Here is a 19,322-nt window from a genome sequence, read left to right as displayed (position 1 = left end):
CAGCCTGATTGCCCCCAACTGCCCCCCCCCCCCCGCCCGCTGGCCTGGTTGCCCCCAACTGCCCCCACTGCCGACCTGGTCGCCCCACGCAGCCTGCTGCTAGGTCATTTGGTTGTCCCGCACTAACCCCCCCTGCCGGCCTGGTCGCCCCACGCAGCCTGTTCGGTCGTTCATTTGGTTGCGATGGTCGCTTAGGCATATATATATATATATATATATATATATATATATATATATACATATATATATATATATATATATATATATATATATATATATCCTGAGTGGCCAGATTATTATGCATTCAGAGATCATAATAATCTGGCCACTCAGTGTATACCTTTCATTAAAAAAAAAAGATGTATACCTTTTACTTCAGGATTCCCCTTCTGGCAATCTATCTTAAGGGGAAAATTGTGATTGTGAATATTTACCTTAAAGATGTGCAATGAAGAGTAAAAATATTTGTATATTAAGCCAACCTAAGTTCATCAGTAAGAGCCCGGTGAAATAACAATGTAGTTGAAAAATATTTCATAGTGTGAGAAAATCTTAATGATACTATGTTCAGTGTCACAAGCAGATACCAACATAGTTTATGAAGTATGACTTTAAATTTTTTAAATATTAATAAGTAAATAATAAAAACAAAATAAAATATATTAAAAGTTTTCTTAGGTATAATTGACCTACAATAAACTCACATTTTTAAAAATATATTTTTATTGCTTTCAGAGAGGAAGGAAGAGAGAGAGAGAGAAGCATCAATGATAAGAGAGAAGCATTGATCAGCTACCTCCTGCATGCCCACACTGAAGATTGAGCCCACAACCCAGGTATGTGCCCTGATTGGGAATCTAACTGTGACCTCCTGGTTCATAGATCAATGCTCAGCCACAGAGCCACACCAGCCAAGCAAACTGCACATTTTGAAAGTGTATGATTTGAGTTGTGACATGTGTATACGCATGAAGCCATCACCACAACCAACATAGCAAACATATTCATCACCCCAAAAAAGTCCTTCCCATCCCTACCCCCCCCCCCCAGCCACTGATCTGCTTTCTGTGCAGTATGACTTTTTTTAAGCACAAGCGCGCGCGCACACACGTAGTTAAATGCTCAAAAACAGAAAAAAAATCCTTCCAAACAGTATTGAAGAATGCTTGTTGAGCATGGGATATTTGCTGGTGGTGTGGAGTTACCTGCAAATGCTTTTCTTTTTCATGGTGATGTCTTTTGTGGTGATAAATATATAGGTGATGGCCAGAGGGTTTTTACTCTAAGGTGTGACAGCTCTGGTGAGGATGACTGTAGGCAGAGGGTGGTAACTGAGAGGTAAAGGCTGTAGAGTTGATAACTCTAAGAGCGATGATTGTAAGGGTGATGGCATCAGTGGGGGTGACTGGCTGTAGGTATGGTGTTTGTAGGGGTAATGGCTGTGAGGATGATGGCTGTGCAGGTCATAGTGGCAGTGATAAGGCAGATAGAGGAAGATGGCTGAGGGGTGTTGACTATAGGGTAGTTTTAGCAATGATGGCTGTAGCCATGCTGATGCATGCAGTTGTAGGGATGACTTGCAGAGGTGATTGTTGTAGGAGTGATGGCTGTAGAGATGATGGTTGTAAGAATGTTGTGGGGATACTGACTGTAATGTCTGTAAGGGTGATAGTTGTGAGGAGGAGGATTATAACGGTGAAAGCGGCAATGATGATGACTGTATGGGTGATGGCTGAGGGTGTTGACTGCAGGGGTGATTGCTATAGTGATGATGGGTTTAGGTGGTTCTGACAGCAGTGAGGATGACTGCAGGGATGATGGTTGTAGGGGCAATAGTAGTGGTAGTGATAGAAGTGATGACTGTGATGCAAGATGACCAGGAGCATTGGCCCAACAGGCAAAGAGATGGTCCAAAGTCTGGTTTCTGGATTCTGGTCAAAGAGATAAGAGGCCTGAGTAAGTCATATAATGTCATGTTGATTGGCCACCTCTGGGGAGATGGAGCAGAAGGACTGGTGATGATTGACATGAGATGGCAGGGTAGGGACTTTTCTCTGCTTGTTCAACCCAAGAGCCGTCTGCATCAGAATCTCTAGAGACTGAAGCTAGGACTTCCTTCCTCCCTAGGGGCCGACAGGGGCTGCGATTGCTGTAAGAGCAGGTCACGTGGTAGGTTTCCTGTATGCTGCTGCCGCCGGGTGTCCATGGCCCTCACCCCCAAGCAGCTACTCAGCTACTGCAGCAGTCGGAGTGGCAGCCCGAGGTTCGGTTCATGTTGTGCTCCCTGGACAGTGTTGGTGAGGCTGAGCAAGAGGCCACCACATCTCGACACCTAGGAGAGTAGGGAAGGAGTGTCAGCAGGTCAGAAGACCATGTTGCGCCGCAAGCCATCTAACGCCAGTGAGAAGGAGTCCACTCAGAAGAAAAAGGTGAGGAGCATCTCTGGGAACTCACTTCTTCCTTCCCTCTGCTCTCATAATACAGCCCTTCGACTCATAGAAGTGGGAGGACCAAAGGCCATACCTTGATTCTGTAGGCAAGGGCTCCCAAGAGCAATGGGACAGGGGCCCAGAGGTTACTAGAATAACAGAAGTACTAAAGAGACTTCCAGAATTCCAGAGATATGGAGTTACAGAATAGACTCTTAGAAGTCTAGAGTTATAGAATTTAATCCTACAATGATGGGATAGAGATCTTAATATTAAGGGCTAGAATCCTAGACTAGAATTTGAGAATCACAAAATGCAATTCTCAAGTTGAATTCAAAGACTGTACTTGTCTCTCCCCTACACTGGTCCTGCCACCGTTTCTGTATGAGCATGGCCTCTCAAGAGCCATCTCAATCAAAGGGTCCTGCTGGGCCACCCCACTTGAGCCATGATGCTCCTAGGACTCCACTCTTTGGCTATAGCCAGATTCTGTTCACTTGGTTCAGTTCTGTGGAAGCTCCCCTGGCCCACTGGGGAGAAATTATTTGTTAAGAATGAAAAATGAAGCTGGTAAGATGGGGAGTAGGAGTGAGGGTTGAGGAGGAACAATCTGAAGGAGAGATTTTAGAGGCCAGGAATAAAAGCAGCTGCCATGGACAACTGAGGTATTCATATTCCTAGAGCTAAAGCCGATCTGGAAGATCCCTTGAAGACTCTGCCAGATCTAAGCTTCTCTAGTTGGATTTGAGGATTTCTAGACTTAATTCTTTGATTTGATTGTAGGATTTTCCCAGACAATCAGCAAGTACATCCCACATATCCAGTGGAATCCTAAAACAATCCCAAAGCAGGCCTGAACCAGGTCTAAGAGGTCCAGGCCTAGCCATAGGCCTAGGTCCAGGGCTTCCAGTCCCTCTGTTTTCCCCGGAGCTCAGCCCAGGTGCTCTATGGGGGAGCCCCCTGGTCAGGAGAGCACCTCCTAGCCCAAGACTGAGCTTCAGGTCACTGGTGTGTACATCCTGCCCCATCTCAGCTCCTGGGGTGGCTGCCATTTCCGTTTATACTCTCCTCACCCCAGTTGCTTCTGTAAGGTTGCAGTGGAGGTGTGTGGGGGGGGGGGGGCGTGGGGGAGGTGGCATGAGATTTATGAGTTTTCCCACAGGCTCTGTCACCTGCCTGTTCAAGCCCTGCACAGCACTGGACCTAACAGACTTGCCATTGACTGTCTCTCTTTGGCGAGCGGTCTGCTTCCCCTTGCTCTTTGCCTAATGGGGATGGGAAGCCAAGACTGCACTAGACACTGCTGGGCCCCAAACCACAGGGTAGCTGAGCTGCAGCAAAGAATCTGAGAAAGAGCTGACACTTTAACACTAGGACCCTGCACTACCTCAGGCAGAGGTGCAAGGCGCACACAGAAGCCAGGTTTCCCATCTTCTTTCCTCACTTCCATTATCCCAATTCTGTGTTTGGCCACTGGGCCTCTGGAATTTTCTTCAGGCCTTTCCCAGGAGAAGCAAGTCCCATGTGGTCCTCTAGGGGAAGGTGGTCCAGGCAAAGCCACTCCTAGCCACAGCCTGAGCCAGCCTTCAATGCCACTCTCCAAGCCTCAAACCTTGGAAGTACCCTTAGAAAAGCCAATGCATGCTTCCAGAAGGTGAAGATAGTATCTTCCCTGGGCCTGGAGGCAGTGGCTGGCTCTAGCACTGTGACCTTGAGAAAGTCCCTTCCCCTAGGAGGGTAAAGTGTCATGGTGGAGGAAAAAGCACAAAAACAAGCAAGACCTCTCTCTCCTGCCCTTGCTTCTCCTCCTGGGCCTGCCAAATTGAGAAAGTGCTGTGCAGGGGACAGGAAAACAGAGTTGGAATCCTACCAACTTCTAGCTGTAGGACCTTGGACAGTTCATTGACTTTCTTTGGGCCTCAGTTTCCTCATCTCTGAAAAGGGGGATGGCTCCTGATCTGTCCACCTCAGGAAGTTACATGGATCACCTGGGACTATAAATGTGAGAATGCTTTGTCAAGTGTGTGCATGTGCATGTGCATATGAGGTGTTGCATCCTGTCAGCATGGGTGGGGGTGGGGAGCACACAGCAAAGAAGAAGCCCTGAAGTGGAGAAAACAAGATTTAATAGCATCAAGAGCCAGCACTGAGTGAGAGCTCATCAGGATCAGGTACCAAGCACTGTGCTGTGCGCTCCACCCATCTCTTAGCTCCTTGACTTCTTATGACAACCTTGTGAGTTAGGGGCAGATATTGTCTTTATTCCTATTTTAGGCCAAGACTCAGAGACTTACCCAAGGTCACCCAGTTAGTAAGCTACAAAGCAGAAATCCAAACCAAGATTTGTCAGTCTCCAGAATGTTAACCCTTTCTCGTTCTACTCTCTTAACCCCTACTGATTTCAAAAGCACTAGAAAAATGTGATGAGAATGAAAGACTGAACCCATCATTAAGAGAACTCGGCAGGGAAGACCCAGATGACTATTGATTGAGGGACTTTCCAGGCAGCAGAGGCAAGAGCAGGCCCTCTAGGATGGTGGGGTCAGGATGTGGCACCTATTGGTCATCATGGATTGAGGAGGCCCCTGAGTGGGGGTGGGGACATGCTCCTTGGCAGATTTTTGCCTCTATTGAGATCTCTCTCTCTCTCTCTCTCTCTCTCTCTCTCTCTCTCTCTCTTCATTCCCTATCATCTGTTAGGGTGTAGGAAGTGGACTGAGGTTTGTCCTGGGATCACACCCCTACTTTCCACCACACCCCAAACCTCCTACCAAGGGAAATGGAGAGGAATTATAGTGTCTACGTGTTCCCTCCTTCCAGTCTCTCCCTGCTCCTCTCTCTCCCAATCCCAGCACACTACATCCCCCTGACTTCCTTCCTATGAAACACCTCTAGCAGGACATGCCTACCAGCATGCATTTTGTATTTTCAGTGGCTCCTCATTGCCCACAGGCTAATGCTCAAGTTCCTTGGCATAGCTGGCAAGGGTTTTCCATAGCCTTTTCTGCTCTACCTCCCATCACGTGCACTGGCATACCCACCATTCCATCACCACACTGGAATGTTTCTAATTCTCACAATTGTTTAAACCTTTCCCAGCAACTCCTGGAAAAATCCTGGCTCCCCTACATGGCCCAGCTCAAATCTGCCTCCTCCTCTATGAAACCCTCCTGAGTCCTTCCTCCTCCATACTCCCACCTTCTCTCCCTGTTGCTCCCTTCAAATGCCACCTGAAGTCGCCACTGCACTAAATTCATTTCGTGTGTGTGTGTGTGTGTGTGTGTGTGTGTGTGTGTGTGAGAGAGACTTTGTGAGCGTGACTTTGTGAGCTCTGAGTGCAGCAACATGCAGTCTTCCAGAGGCATAGACATGGGTTCGAACCCCTGCTCTTTCTTCTGCCAGATGTGTAACTGTCTAGTGTACTTTGTTTCTCTGAGTCTCAGTCTCCTGAGCTAGGAAGTGGGTATGTAAAACAGGGCTGTGGTGAGGTTGGAATGAGCTGGTACACATGAAGCACTTAACAGGATGTCGGGCAGAGGGGAGGTATTTAACCCCTGGTTACTGGATTCACATGGCCTGGTGCCTAGAGCTCAGAGGGTGCTAGGTATGTGACTGGTACAAGAATAAACTGAAAGCATAGTTGTGGAGATACCTAGGTGGGGAAAGCCAAGCTTGCTTAGGAAGCAAGGGAAGAAGATGGCTCTGTGAGGTCCTGAGAGGGTGATCAGGGAGGGCTTCCTGCATGGGAAAGTGCCTTTAAAACTGGATTTGAAAAATCTATTTATGATATTTGCACAAATAAGTGCATAAATCATAAGTGTACCACTCAATGAATTTCCATAATGAACATCCCCATGGAAGCAGCACCCAGATCAAGAAACAGAACACTTACCCTAACCGGTTTGGCTCAGTGGACAGAGTGTTGGCCTGTGGACTGAAGGCTCCCAGGTTCGATTCTGGTCAAGGGCATGTACCTGGGTTGCGGCCACATCCCCAGTGGGAGGTGTGCAGGAGGCAGCTGATCGATGTTTCTCTCTCATTGATGTTTCCAGCTCTCTATCTCTCTCTCTTCCTCTCTGTAAAAAATCAATAAAATATATATTTTTTAAAAAGAAACAGAACACTTGCAACACTCCAGCAGCTTCCATCATGCCTCTGCCAGTCACTACATGCCCTCTTTCTCCAAGGGTAGCCACTAGCCTGACTTCCAATAACATAGATAAGTTTTGGCAGGCATTGAATTTTCTATATGAGGAACCATATAGTATACTCTGGTGGCCGGACCCTTCTGCTCAAAAGTGTATCTGAGAGTCATCCATGTTGTTGGGGAGAGCTGTACTAAGCTCATTGCTATGTCCTAGTGCCTTGTGTGACTGCCACTACTCATGTATCCATTCTTTTTTCTTTTTAAAAAAATTTTCAAATATACTTTTTATTGATTTCAGATAGGAAGGGAGAGGGAGAGAAAGATAGAAACACCAAAGATGAGAGAGAATCATTGATCAGCTGCCTCCTGCACACCCCACACTAGGGATCGAGCCCACAACCTGGGCATGTGCCCTGACTGGGAATTGAACTATGACCCCCTGGTTCATAGGTCAACCATTGAGCTACACCAGCCAGGCTCATGTATCCATTCTACAGTTGATGAGCCTGTGGGTTGTTTCCAGTTAAATTGAATTTTGAAGGAAGGGAGAAACTTCAGTTGACAGAGTGAAGGATGGAGTGTTCCAGGTAGGAAATGCCTGATGAGAGCCTGGAGGTGGGTCAGAGGAAAAACTAAGCCATACACAGACATTTGGACATTTGCTGAGGGGTGGCTGTGTCAGGCATTCACTCCCTTCATCCTCACAGAAACATGGTGAGGTAGGTGCTCTTGTCTTCATCTTACCCATGAGGAGACAGAAGCCCAGAGATGTGAGGAACTCACCCAGCTTTACACAGCTGGTCAGTGGCAGAACCAAGATGTGAACCGTTGCCTGCTGACACCAAGTGAAGAGACTGGGGGTCAGGGAGGTTAAAGAACTCGCTGAAGATCACACATCCCAAAGTTGAACTTAGCAAGTGACACCTGACACCAGATAAATACTTATTTCTAAGAGGTCCACGAATTACCCTTAAACATGAAAAATAATGTTTGGTTCTACCACCCCCTTGGACAGGACCCCCAGGAAGACCTCCCCTCAAACGGAGGACAAGCATAAAATACAGAGGCTCAAGGATTTCAATTCATACCTGGGTCACTTCAGAGACACCCCAAGGCATTCAGGATATCTGCCCCTAAGATTGAAGATTGGCCACTCTGGTCGGCCCCCACCCTTAGTTGCCTGAAGAACTGTACAGCCCTTTCCATGTTCCTGGGCTGAGGATCCACCAGCAGCACCCAAGTCCTAGCACCACCCCCACAGTTTCCTCCGCTTTTAGCTAAGGCTGGGCTAGAGGGGCCCTGAAACAAGGTCCCAGGAGCCAAAGGCCCCTCTCCCAGCCCCCAGACTGCAGATTAATGACAGGAAAAGGAAAGAACTGCGATTAGAGGAAGGCCTGGCAATGAGTTTACTCTGCCCCAACAAAGCTCACTTCTGGCCCCGCCTGCCCTCCTGCTTGCTTTCCAGGCTTGCCAGTCCCTGGGGCTTCTGGGGCGACTCTCAGCCTCCTGGTCTGCAGACCAGGCCAAGAGGTGATGGAGAGAAGGTCACGATAGGCCCCATTGACCTATAAATAGAAGCCCAGTCTGTTGCCCACCCTCTCTCTGTTCCCTCTTTTCCAGGCAGTAAGAGGAGGAAGTCATCGGGGCAGCTGCATCCTAGCAATACAAGAGGAGGAAATCAACAGAGAGCAGAGAGAAGGAGAAAGAAAGGGAGAAAAAAAGGAAAGAATAGCGGGTGGGGAAAAACAACGAAGGAGGGTAGAAGGGATACATGGGAACCAGAGCAGCCACCCCACAGTCATGCTTGCCCTTCCCCACTCGTGGACCCCTTTTCTGGCTCCCCAACATAGCATGGAAGAGGCTTCCTGATGGAGGCTGCAGGTGCCCCACCCAGGAGGCCCTCGTGGTTCCAGTGGCTAGTTACTTGGCCTGACTGCTGACCCAATTTCTGGTCAGCTAGCTTGTTGCAACCTCTAGGACAGTGTGGCCCCTGACCCTGATTGCTGACTCGCCTAGGGTCAAGACCCACCAAGAGAACAGAAGTGCTCCACTGCAGTCCCCAGGAACTGGGGTCAGTTGTGTGTGTGTGTCGGGGGGTAGGTGACATTACCCCTGCCCTAAGAGGTTGTCACTGGAACCCCCTTCTTAAGAAAGAGGATGTGAAACTTGCAGCTTTGTGCAGGTTTGGAACTTTGGTTCCACAAGCCCTTATCTCCGGTGTCTGCAGTCTATCCCACTCTATCTGTCTGGCCATCTGTGAACCCTGGTTCCTGTGTGTATCTTGACTGTTGATCTTGATTCAGGCTTCTTGTGTTGAAAGCCCGCCCTCATTACCTGTCTGGCCCTGGTTCCTGCGGCCATCTTGGCATGTGCACACATACACAGTTAAGAAAGCTCATTTCCTGAAAACTGTCTCATCAGCACAAACAATAGGTCAGGCTGAAAAGTCCAAAGCCCAGCATCTGTCAACAGTAGTCATGTCATCACATTGGTGGCTCAGGTTAAAAGCTGAGGTGAAGAAAGAAAATGGCAGCTTTCTTTTACTCAATGACTGCCAGTCATTTGTGTCTCACATCTGTGGGCACCTTCTCTGATGGCTTCTTTTGTTGTTGTTGTTGTTAATCCTCCCTAGAGGATATTTTTCCGTTGATCTTTTAGGGAGAGTGGAAGAGAGAAGGAAAGAGAGAGAAATATCAATGTGAGAGAAATACATCGATTGGTTGCCTCCTGCACTCGCCCCAACCAGGGCCTGAGGAGCCTGCAACCAAGGTACCTGCCTTGACCAAAATCGAACCCAGGACCTTTTGGTCCACAGGCCAGCGCTCTATCTACTGAGCCAAACCGGCTAGGGCTCCGATGGCTTCTAATGTGCTTTTCCAGAAAACCTAATGTCAGGTCTTACGGTTTCCTGGGGGGAGTGTTTTACTCTTCTCAGGACAGATTCACCAGGGTGGGGGCCCTAATGTGCTTACTGCTGTCACTATGACAGGAGACCATGCTTGGAGCCTGCCCAGAGCCCAGAGTCCAGGCTGTGGGGTTTGGGAGGGTTTGCTCTGTTACATAAAGGCGACGCTATTGTTCTTGCCGAGGTATGTCTAGTAGAAAATATGTCTTTGACTCATTTAGTCTTTCACGTCAGGGTTCTGGGAACCAAACTTCAGGTACTGTGGAAATGTGGCCTTCATCTGAGGCATAACTGAGCCTCTGGGGGAGGTATTAGAGGCCATTTTCTGCTGTTAAGCAGGATGAAGCCAGGTATCTCCAAGGTCATCTTGGTGTTTTACCTCAATAGCCCTGGGACCTCAGGGCACATGTGGCTCTGTCCAGCCCTGGGGTGTGTGTATGTGTGTTAAGAATGGGAACAGCTCCTTACAGCCATTTTAGCACCACTGATTGCAACACCTCTGCTTCCTCCAGCTCTCACTGCAGCGCTCCAGCAGTTTCAAAGATTTTGCCAAATCCAAACCCAGCTCCCCAGTGGTGAGCGAGAAGGAATTTAATCTGGATGATAATGTGAGTTTCAGAGCTTCCTGGGAGTGGGAGGCTGGCTGCAGGCCCTGGGCAAGGGAGTGGCTGGAAGGAAGAAAGGGAGGGCGGAGGGGAAAGAGAAGATTTTTAAAAATTAAATCTTTATTGTTGAACGTATTACATATGTCCCCTTTTCCCCCCATCGACCCTTTCTAGTCTACTCCTGCCCCCCCCACACACACACCCTAGGCCTCCACAACCCTATTGTCTGTGTCCATGGGTTACGCATATATGCATACAAGTTCTTTGGTTGATCTCTTCCCACCCACCCACCCCTGCCTTCCCTCTGAGATTCAACAGTCTGTTCCATGCCTCTATGTCTCTAGATCTGTTTTGTTCATCAGTTTATTTTGTCCATTAGATTCCACATATGGGTGAGATCATGTGATACTTGTCTGGGAAAGAGGAGATTTTAGGATTGTTGAGACAAAGTCTGCTTAAATACAGAAGGTCCACCTCTCCCACCCACCAAAATCCTGGGCCCCAAGAACTCACCTGAATCCTTTTCAGTTACAAATTAATTATAAAATTAATTACCCATTAATAGGGCTGAGGACAGGACTGGAACTAAGAGGGAAGGGGACAGGAACTTCCCATTCCCACCCCTCCATCCTCTGCTGGGGCCCGAAGGCCTCCTTCTATCCCTAAGTCCTGGACACAGGCAGTCATCAGGGTTCCTGGACTTCTTGTTGTCACAGATTCCAGAAGATGACTCAGGTGTCCCTACCCCAGAGGATGCTGGGAAAAGTGGCAAAAAGCTGGGGAAGAAGTGGAGGGCCGTGATTTCCCGAACCATGAACAGGAAGATGGGCAAGATGATGGTGAAGGCCCTGTCAGAGGAGATGGTGAGGCTTGGGATCCAGGGGAGGGGTGGGGACAGGTCCCACTCTGACAAGGTGTAAGCATGGCTACCTTGACAGCCACTGCTCAGATACCATGTCTGAAGGCTCCATTAAATATGAGAAGGAAGGTTACGTGGGAGGGGAGCTCACTCAGCCATGGACAAGGCACCATGGTCCAGAGGGAATAGAATTAGGGTCTAATAAGGGATGAAAGTTGGAGTAACAGGAGCTTCCTGAGGAGGCAAACCTGAGGAAAGTGGGCCCCTGGCATTGGGAAGGCTTGATTCAAAGAAGGGCCCCTACGAGAGAAAATTCGAGAAGGCTGGCTTTGGCCCAAGGAGGGAGGGTATGACAGACATCTGTAGGGCAATCACAGCCAAGCAGCTGAAGTCACACAGTGATTCTGGCATGTTCTGGAGTCAACTAGTACTGGCTTATACCAGCTCAGAAAAGCAGCTGGCCAAATTTTCAGGAATTTTGCATGGAACATAACATTATTGAAAATTAAATGATATAAACTAAGAATTAAATAAATGATATTAAAAACAAAGGGACTACAGTCAATGCTCAAAACTGATCCCTTCCTAATTCTTGGACTGCCTTTCATTGTTCTCTATGCCCCTGAAGTTTTTTGCATCTATAGTCTCTGTGTGGAGGAACTAGCCTATGATGATGCACTGCTTGGTCAGTGACTTCACTGTAGTAGTCAAAGGTAGTAACTCTTCAGCACTACTGTATATTGGCCATGGTGGGGAGTATTAACAACACAGGGATTGATGACCTCTACACATAAAGGAGGAGTTCCCTCTGCACTAAGGTATGGTGCGGGGGGCGGGGGGGGGTGCTTTGGAGTCAGGCAAACTTGAATGGGGCCTGGGGCCTGGCCTTGGGAATGTTCCTCTATTACTTCTTATCTGAAAACTTGGGGCAATCAAGTACTTATCCTCAAGTGAGGATTGAATGAAATGACAGATGTGCTTGGCACATGGGAGCACAGTCGAAGGTAGTAACTCTTCAGCACTACTGTCTGCGTGACTATGCCCCAGCGACAGCTCGGAGTCCAAGATCTGGCACCAGCCTTCTCTGTCTGTGCAATGGCTCTATCCACTGAGCCAAACCAGCTAGGGCTACAATGGCACTTTAAATGGACAGAGTATATTCACAAGACCTCATTCTGTGGGATGGGCAGGGCAAGGACTTTTCATTCCCACCTTACAAAAGAGGAAGCTAGGGCTCTGAGAGTGCCATGCCGCCTATAAGCTGGGGCTCCAGCCAGGGCCCAGTTCTCTGTCAAGCCCAAGCCTATTTCCTCTGCACCTGGGCTGCCCCAGTGCACCCCAACAGAGACTGCTCAGGGCTTCCTGTCACCCTTCCCCTGCAGGCAGACACTCTGGAGGAGGGCTCAGCCTCCCCAACATCTCCAGACTGCAGCCTGGACAGTCCTGGCCCTGAGAAGATGGCACTGTCATTTTCTGAGCAAGAAGAGCGTGAGCTGCCAGCACTCAGCCGCCAGACATCCACTGGTAAGTAGGGGAGGTGCGGGGAGTCTGGAGAAAAAGACTGGGTTAGGGCAGTGCCCGTCATTGTCTGGGAGGGGCTAAGAGAAATGAACCTTTATGGCTTACCTGCTGGGAACTTTCCCAACCCTCTTCATGTTAAATCTTTACAACTTCATGGGGCCAGTACTATTATTATCCCCACTTTATTGATGTGAAAACTGAGTCTCAGGGAGGTTAAATGACTTGCTCAGGGTGACCCAGTCTTGAACTCAGTTCTGCCCTATAAGAGCTCAGTTTGCTGTCCCCTAGCCTTGGAGGGCTCAAGGGCAGAGGAAAGACCTCTTGCCTTCTTTTTTTTAAAATACATTTTTATTGATTTCAGAGAGGAAGGGAGAAGGAGAGAGAGATGGAAGCATCAATGATGATAAGAGAGAGTCATTGATGGGCTGCCTCCTGCACACCCCGCACTGGGATTGAGCCTGCAACCTGGGCACGTGCTCTTGACTGGAATCGAACCTGAGACCCTTCAGTCTGCAGGTCGACGCTCTACCCAAACCGGCTAGGGCTCCCTGGCCCTCTTGAACCAGCCCACTTCCACCCTTCTAAGCAGAGCTAGAGGTTCCAGCTGCCTAGGCCTCTGTCATCCCAGGCTGGTGTGGGGGTATAGAGCCTCCAGCTGTGAAGACCCCAGCCTCTTGGACCCCAGACCTTGGATTGCTGAACTTAGGGCACCACTTGGCATCTTCTAGATGCCCATGGGGCTAGGCAGGAGATTCTGACAGCCCTGCCTAAAAGAGCAACTGAGGCCTCTGGCACTGCCTTTCCCACCCCTCAGACCTGCCTGACCTGTCCCCCCTCCCCTGCACTGAAAGCCATTTAAAATAAACTTCATCCTGCTCTTCCCTGAGAGAAAGACCCCATCTGAGTTTCCAGGTAACTGGACACTGAGTTTTATTAAGTAAAGAAAGTTAAATATTAATGAAGGGTGTGGCTTCCTGGGTGGAAGGAGCACTAGAATGGGAATCAGGAGACCTAGAGCATAATAGACCCAGTGCTGCCAATTATAAGATGAGATGGGCAGGTCACTTGGCCTCAGTTTTCCTCATCTGTTCAGTGGGGTGTTGGCCCAATTGGTCTCTAGAGGCCTCCCAATTTGCCTGTTTTTTGGACTCTGAGCCATTTCTCCTGTGGTCAGCTGTTCTCATGTCTAAAGCCTCAGAAGTGAAGCTGTGCTCCTGCAGGGTGGCCCAGGGGATGGGCCAGAATCCCTGCCACAATGTGAGACTAACCAGCACCTAGCTTTTTCCTCCACTGTGTAGCCCTGGGACTTCTAGACAGATTCCCTGCAAGGCACCTGCTGAGCGAGGCCCCAGCTGTCCTGGGAAAAAGGTGACTCTCCTCCCTGCCCCATATCTTGCAGGCAGTGAGTTCTGCAGTCCCAGCCCAGGCTCTAGCAGCTTTGGAGAGGAGCCACCTGCCCCCCAGTACACAGGGCCCTTCTGTGGCAGGGCCCGAGTCCACACCGACTTCACTCCCAGCCCCTATGACCACGACTCACTGAAACTACAGGTAAGATTGGCTTCCAGGCCCCAGGCTGAATGCATAGAGGGGGCTGGACTGAGTCAGGGTAGGACAATGTCAGCAGAAGCTGTGGGACCGCCCTGGCCTCTCTCTTAATCCACTCTGTTCTTCTCCCACAGAAAGGTGATGTGATCCAGATCATTGAAAAGCCGCCTGTGGGCACATGGCTGGGCTTGCTCAATGGCAGGCTGGGCTCTTTCAAGTTCATCTACGTGGATGTGCTGCCTGAGGAGGCTGTGGGGCCTGCCCGCCCCAGCCGCCGACAGAGCAAGGGCAAGAGGCCCAAGCCCAAAACTCTGCATGAGCTGCTGGAGCGCATTGGCCTGGAGGTCTGACCTTGGGCCTGCATTAGTGGCTAGAATCAAGGGACTGGCCCTTATCCCAGGGATGGTGGCCAGGGCACATCAGCTAAGTGGGGAGGGAAGGATTGGGGGGTTTGTAAACTGCCTAGCTGGTGGCCTGCCTCTGCCCACAGGAGCACACGTCCACCCTGCTGCTCAATGGCTACCAGACACTGGAAGACTTCAAAGAGCTGCGAGAAACACACCTCAATGAGCTGAACATCACAGACCCACAGCATCGGGCCAAGCTGCTCACTGCGGCTGAGCTGCTGCTGGACTACGACAGTGAGTAGGCTTTGGAGCTGGGTGGGGTGCCACTGGCGGTCCAGGGAGGGGAGGCCTCTGCCCCGGGGCCCTGTGCAGTGGGTAGGAAGGCACTTTCCACACTTATTTTATGTCTTGTTTTTTATTTTTTAAAATATTTTTATTGACTTCAGAGAGGAAGGGAGAAAGAGAGAGAGAGACAGAAACATCAATGATGAGAGAGACTCATTGATTGGCTGCCTCCTGCATGCCCAACACTGGGGATGGAGCCTGCAACCTGGGCATGTGCCCTGACCTGGAATCAAACCATGACCTCCTGGTTCATAGGTCGATGCTCAACTACTGAGCCATGCCGGCTGGGTCCCTTTTCACACTTTAATCGCAGTCTCAGGCAAAGTTTGTGGGGACAAAGGGTTTTAGGGATGATCAGGCCCCACTCCCTTTGGGATCCCAAGGGAGACTTAAGGCCAGAGAAGGTAAAGCAAGTACTCAAGGCCTCAAAGCTGGGCAATGACAGAGGCAGGTTTCGGGGCTTCTGGCTCAGTGCTGAGAAGTTTAAGTTCTTTTTTAAAAAATATATATTTTATTGCCGAAACTGGTTTGGCTCAGTGGATAGAGCTTCAGCCTGCGGACTGAAAGGTCCCAGGTTCGATTCCGGTCAAGGGCATGTACATTGGTTGCGGGCAGCTGGTCGATGTTTCTCTCTCATCGATGTTTCTAGCTCTCTATCCCTCTCCCTTCCTCTCTGTAAAAAATCAATAAAATATATTAATATATATATATATATATATATATATATATATATATATTATTGATTTTTTACAGAGAGGGAGAGAAATAGAACAGTGATGGCGAACCTATGACACGTGTGTCAGCACTGACACGCGTAGCCATTTCTGATGACACGCGGCTGCTGAGGTGGCCGCATGCCGAGGATGAAACATTTGCTGCTCCTGAGGATGAAACATTTGCGAAATAATGTTTTTTCCTCAAAGTGACACACTACCCGAGTTATGCTCAGTTTTTTGGCGAAGTTTGACACACCAAGCTCAAAAGGTTGCCCATCATGGGATAGAGAGTTAGAAACATCGATGAGAGAGAAGCATCAATCAGCTGCCTCCTGCACGCCCCCTACTGGGGATGAGCCTGCAACCCAGGTACATGCCCTTGACCGGAATCAAACCCAGGACCCTTCAGTCCCCAGGCCGACGCTCTATCCACTGATCCAAACCAGTTAGGGCAAGAAGTTTAAGTTCTTGAGCCTGGAAACTACAAGAAGGGCAGAGATGGTGACAGGTGCCCAGAGGGAGAGACTGCCTACAGTGTCCCTACCCCCAGAGCCCCTATTCCCACACAGGGCTCCCTGGGGCTTCTGACCCACTCCCTTCCAAGGCCCAAGGCCCCATATTCCATCTCCCACCCTTGTTCCTGGCAGCCGGCAGCGAGGAGGCAGAAGAAGGTGCCGAAAGCAGCCAGGAACCTGCAGTGCACACCCTGTCAGACCCCAAGGGGGACATCCCACGTGACTCAGGCTGCTTTGAGGGCTCAGAGAGCGGACGCGATGAGGCAGAGCTGGCAGGCACTGAGGAGCAGCTGCAGGGCCTCTCCCTGGCCGGGGCACCTTGAGCGCAGGTGGTGGCGGGCCAAGGCTGGGCCCGAGCAGCACATTCAACAGGGATGGGCCCGGCCTCCAGAGGTGGCCCGGGCTAGAGGACTGTCAAAGGACTGGTGCCTAGTCTGGCCCTGCTCCCCTCCCCTCCCCCCTGTAGCACCAAGGGCCGCAGCAGCTGGCCAGGGCCTGAAGGCTTGGCTGGAGTGGATAAGGAGCCGCTGAGGACACACCACACCTGCCTGGCCCCCTCTCTCCACCAGCTACTGACAGTACAGCCCACTCTGGCCACGGCTACAGCAAGTGGGGCACCGAGGGATCACCTCACTCGTCCCTCAGCAAGAAGGCCTCCAAATCCTCCTCACTCCCACAGCACCTTTCCCTGTGGCACTGTTTCTGAAAAGGGACCAAGTATTTCATGTCTGTCTCAGGACCCTAAGGAAGTTGACCATTTAAAAGGATTCTAATTGATCACGGGGAAATCCAGATTGTCCCCAATAAGGTTTGAAGAGAGCAACATGTACCTTTCCTACTTTCCTTCTCCTTAACTTCCTGAAAGGTTTAGCCACTAAATCACTAGGTGACTCAAATCAAATGCCTTCCCCAATTTGGGTCTAGGACTGGCTGGCATTAGAATGGATAGACGCTGAGGGCCTTGCCAACTCAGACATTCTGTGACATTAAATGTCTGCTCTCCTGTTACCTGTGGCCCAAGATACCAGTGGGGCTTACGAAGGAGGCTGGGAGACCTCAGGCTCCCAAATGAAATGCCTGCTCCTGCTCATCAATTCTATACCTCCCCACATAACTCAGGCCACTCTGCAACTTACTCCAGCTTAAAACAATGCCCATACCTTATAGAGTGTGCACTCTCCCTTTCCACTCCTGGCCCCCTCCAATGACACTTCTCTCAAGGGTGATGGCAGATGGCCAGACCTGGCTTCCAAAGATAAAATGGTCCCTCAGAAGCCAGATGTAGGTGCGGGCCCTGACTTGGCTTCTTGTGTGGGTCCTTACAAGCCAGGAAAGCACAAACTTGACATTGGGGAATCCATTACCCCACTCTGCTTGTTAAAGGTTTTGATGTGCCCTGAGCTCCCGAAGGGGAGGGATAGTATCTATTGGTGGGGGGCCTCCCTTGACCCCAGTACCGAATCTGTGCTCTGAATTCGAGTAACCCTTCCCCAGGGCCAAACTGGCTCAGGGACAAACAGTGCCTACTACATCTAGGACTGCTGGCTTAATGGACACATTTCTGGACCCACTACCAGGAACTTTGGTAAAGCTATCTTGTGGCGGGAAGGGATTAGTGTAAATATGAGGGGGGTGAGGGGAGATAGGTTGGCAACAATAAATGTAAGTAGAATGAAATTATCATCTCATTATCTTTTTGTTTTGTTAATCCTCACCCCAGGGTATTTTTCTATTGATTTTTAGAGTGGAAGGGAGGGGGAGAGACCAAGAGAGAGGAACATCGATGTGAGAAAGACACATCGATTGGTTGCCTCCCAAATGTGCCCCAACCAAGGCTGGGGCTCCAGCCTGTAACAGAGGTACCTGCCCTTGACCAGAATCAAACCCAGGACCCGTTAGTCCAAGGGCCGACCCTCTATCCACTGAGCCAAACTGTCTAGGACTCCATTTATCTTTCTTATGGAGAGAGGGTTGGGAGAACACACCAGTCTCCTTCAAAGCTGGACTCAGCACAACATCCTCCATTGTCCTTTCAGGGCCATCTGTCCCTTCCCTGCAGACCTAACGCTTCAGTTTGAAGCTCTAGCTGGCTCTGCCCTTCCTGCTAACCAGCCCCTCCCGATCTCAGACTCCCAGGGCCAAGGTTCTTGCTGGGGTCTGAGAGTTGGCAGTATCTTCCTAGAACTATTCATTTAACAAGAACCTTGAAGACCTCTACTCCAATGAGAAAGGGCCTGAACTGGGGGTTGTCCAGTGTCCAGGAAGGGGAACTTTGAATTCAGCTGGGCCTTTCCTCTGAGGCCACTTCTTAGTGAGGCCTACCCTGTGATCACTGAAGCTACATCATTTCTTGGGAGGTGGGACAGAGACGAAGATCCCTGGATTCGTTTGTTTCTGTCAGTGTTAACTCCATGAGAGATGACAAACTGGAGTGAGCTGCCACCAGAGGGGAAGACAATGCCACTCTGCTTCCAGGCTTTGTTCTCAGCTGCACTCGCCCCACAGCAGTAAGTGGCAGTGGGCCTCAGGAAACTATAAGCATTATCTTCACCAAAGAAGCAAGGAGGAGCCCAGGCGACCTCAAAGCCCCAAAGGCACTGAATAATGGCTTTAATTTAGTGAGTACTGACACATTTGCCAGGCATCAAGCGCTTTGCATTTCTTCTCATAATCATCATGTTATCCCCAAGGTAGGTACCTTCACATTCCCAGTTTACAGAGGAGAAAACTGAGCAGCAGACAGATTGAGGTTGAGTAGGAAGTTCAACAAGGTTTCAGAGCCCCCCCCCCCCCCCCAGCCCTCCAAAGGGCAATCTGACCCTCTGTAGTGTGCCTTTAACACTCTTTAACCCATTACCCTCCATGGATTCGATCCACAGAAAGCCTTACAAGTACACACAGATACATGGACAAAGGTATTTGCAACAGCTTTATCTGTAAGACACTGAAAATAACACAAATGGGGAACTAGATACATTATGGTCCGTTCACGCAATACCATGCAGTCATTAAACATGATGTTGTAAAAAAATATTTGACACAGGGAAAATCTTTGTAATTTTTTTATTGTTTAATTTAATATTTTAAATTATACAATAATATACAAATGTTCTTGTAATAGAAGTCTGTGCTATGTTATGGGGAAGAAGCAAGTGCTAAAACATTATAGGGTGATTTATTTTAAGAAAAGAAAATCATACACAAGAATTAAGACCAGAAAGATCTGAATCAAACGGTAACTGGTGATGATCTTGTGAGGTGAGCTGGGGGTTGTGGGGTGTGATTGGAGGAGTAATGGAGAGAAGTGTTCACTTTCTACATTCTTGCTTTATTTCCATTTCAAAAGTATCTATTTTTCCCTTTTTTATCTATTATTTTTATATCTATT

At 49.4% G+C, this 19,322-nt stretch overlaps 1 protein-coding gene across 3 annotated transcripts; it reads left to right on the top strand.

Annotated features, from left to right (window-relative positions):
* Positions 1-758: 758 nt before the first annotated feature.
* On the top strand, positions 759-17,504 carry SASH3 (SAM and SH3 domain containing 3). 3 transcript variants are annotated; one of them, XM_079765489.1, is made up of 9 exons: positions 759-836; positions 2,128-2,429; positions 9,994-10,089; positions 10,803-10,949; positions 12,328-12,469; positions 13,866-14,014; positions 14,146-14,355; positions 14,502-14,652; positions 16,401-17,504. In XM_079765489.1, exons 2-9 carry the CDS (start codon positions 2,373-2,375, stop codon positions 16,463-16,465), a joined length of 1,017 nt encoding a protein of 338 aa, XP_079621615.1. In that variant the 5' UTR covers positions 759-836; positions 2,128-2,372; the 3' UTR covers positions 16,466-17,504. The 3 variants fall into 3 exon arrangements, with proteins under 3 accessions (XP_079621615.1, XP_079621613.1, XP_079621614.1); XM_079765487.1 differs by having other exon boundaries at positions 16,067-17,504; XM_079765488.1 differs by lacking the exon at positions 9,994-10,089 and having other exon boundaries at positions 16,067-17,504.
* Positions 17,505-19,322: the final 1,818 nt, after the last annotated feature.

The sequence above is a fragment of the Cnephaeus nilssonii genome, assembly GCF_951640355.1.
Source record: "Cnephaeus nilssonii genome assembly, chromosome: X".
NCBI lineage: Eukaryota > Metazoa > Chordata > Mammalia > Chiroptera > Vespertilionidae > Cnephaeus > Cnephaeus nilssonii.
Note: the sequence above shows the minus strand (reverse complement) of the source record. Positions and strands in the feature narration are given on the sequence as shown.

Bases quoted from the DNA above. Each gene is read 5' to 3' on its own strand.
- SASH3 (XM_079765487.1), top strand. From the start codon at position 2,373: ATGTTGCGCCGCAAGCCATCTAACGCCAGTGAGAAGGAGTCCACTCAG. The intron at 10,950-12,327 runs GTGAGGCTTGGG...CTTCCCCTGCAG, and splicing joins AGGCCCTGTCAGAGGAGATG to GCAGACACTCTGGAGGAGGG. The intron at 14,356-14,501 runs GTCTGACCTTGG...CTCTGCCCACAG, and splicing joins TGGAGCGCATTGGCCTGGAG to GAGCACACGTCCACCCTGCT.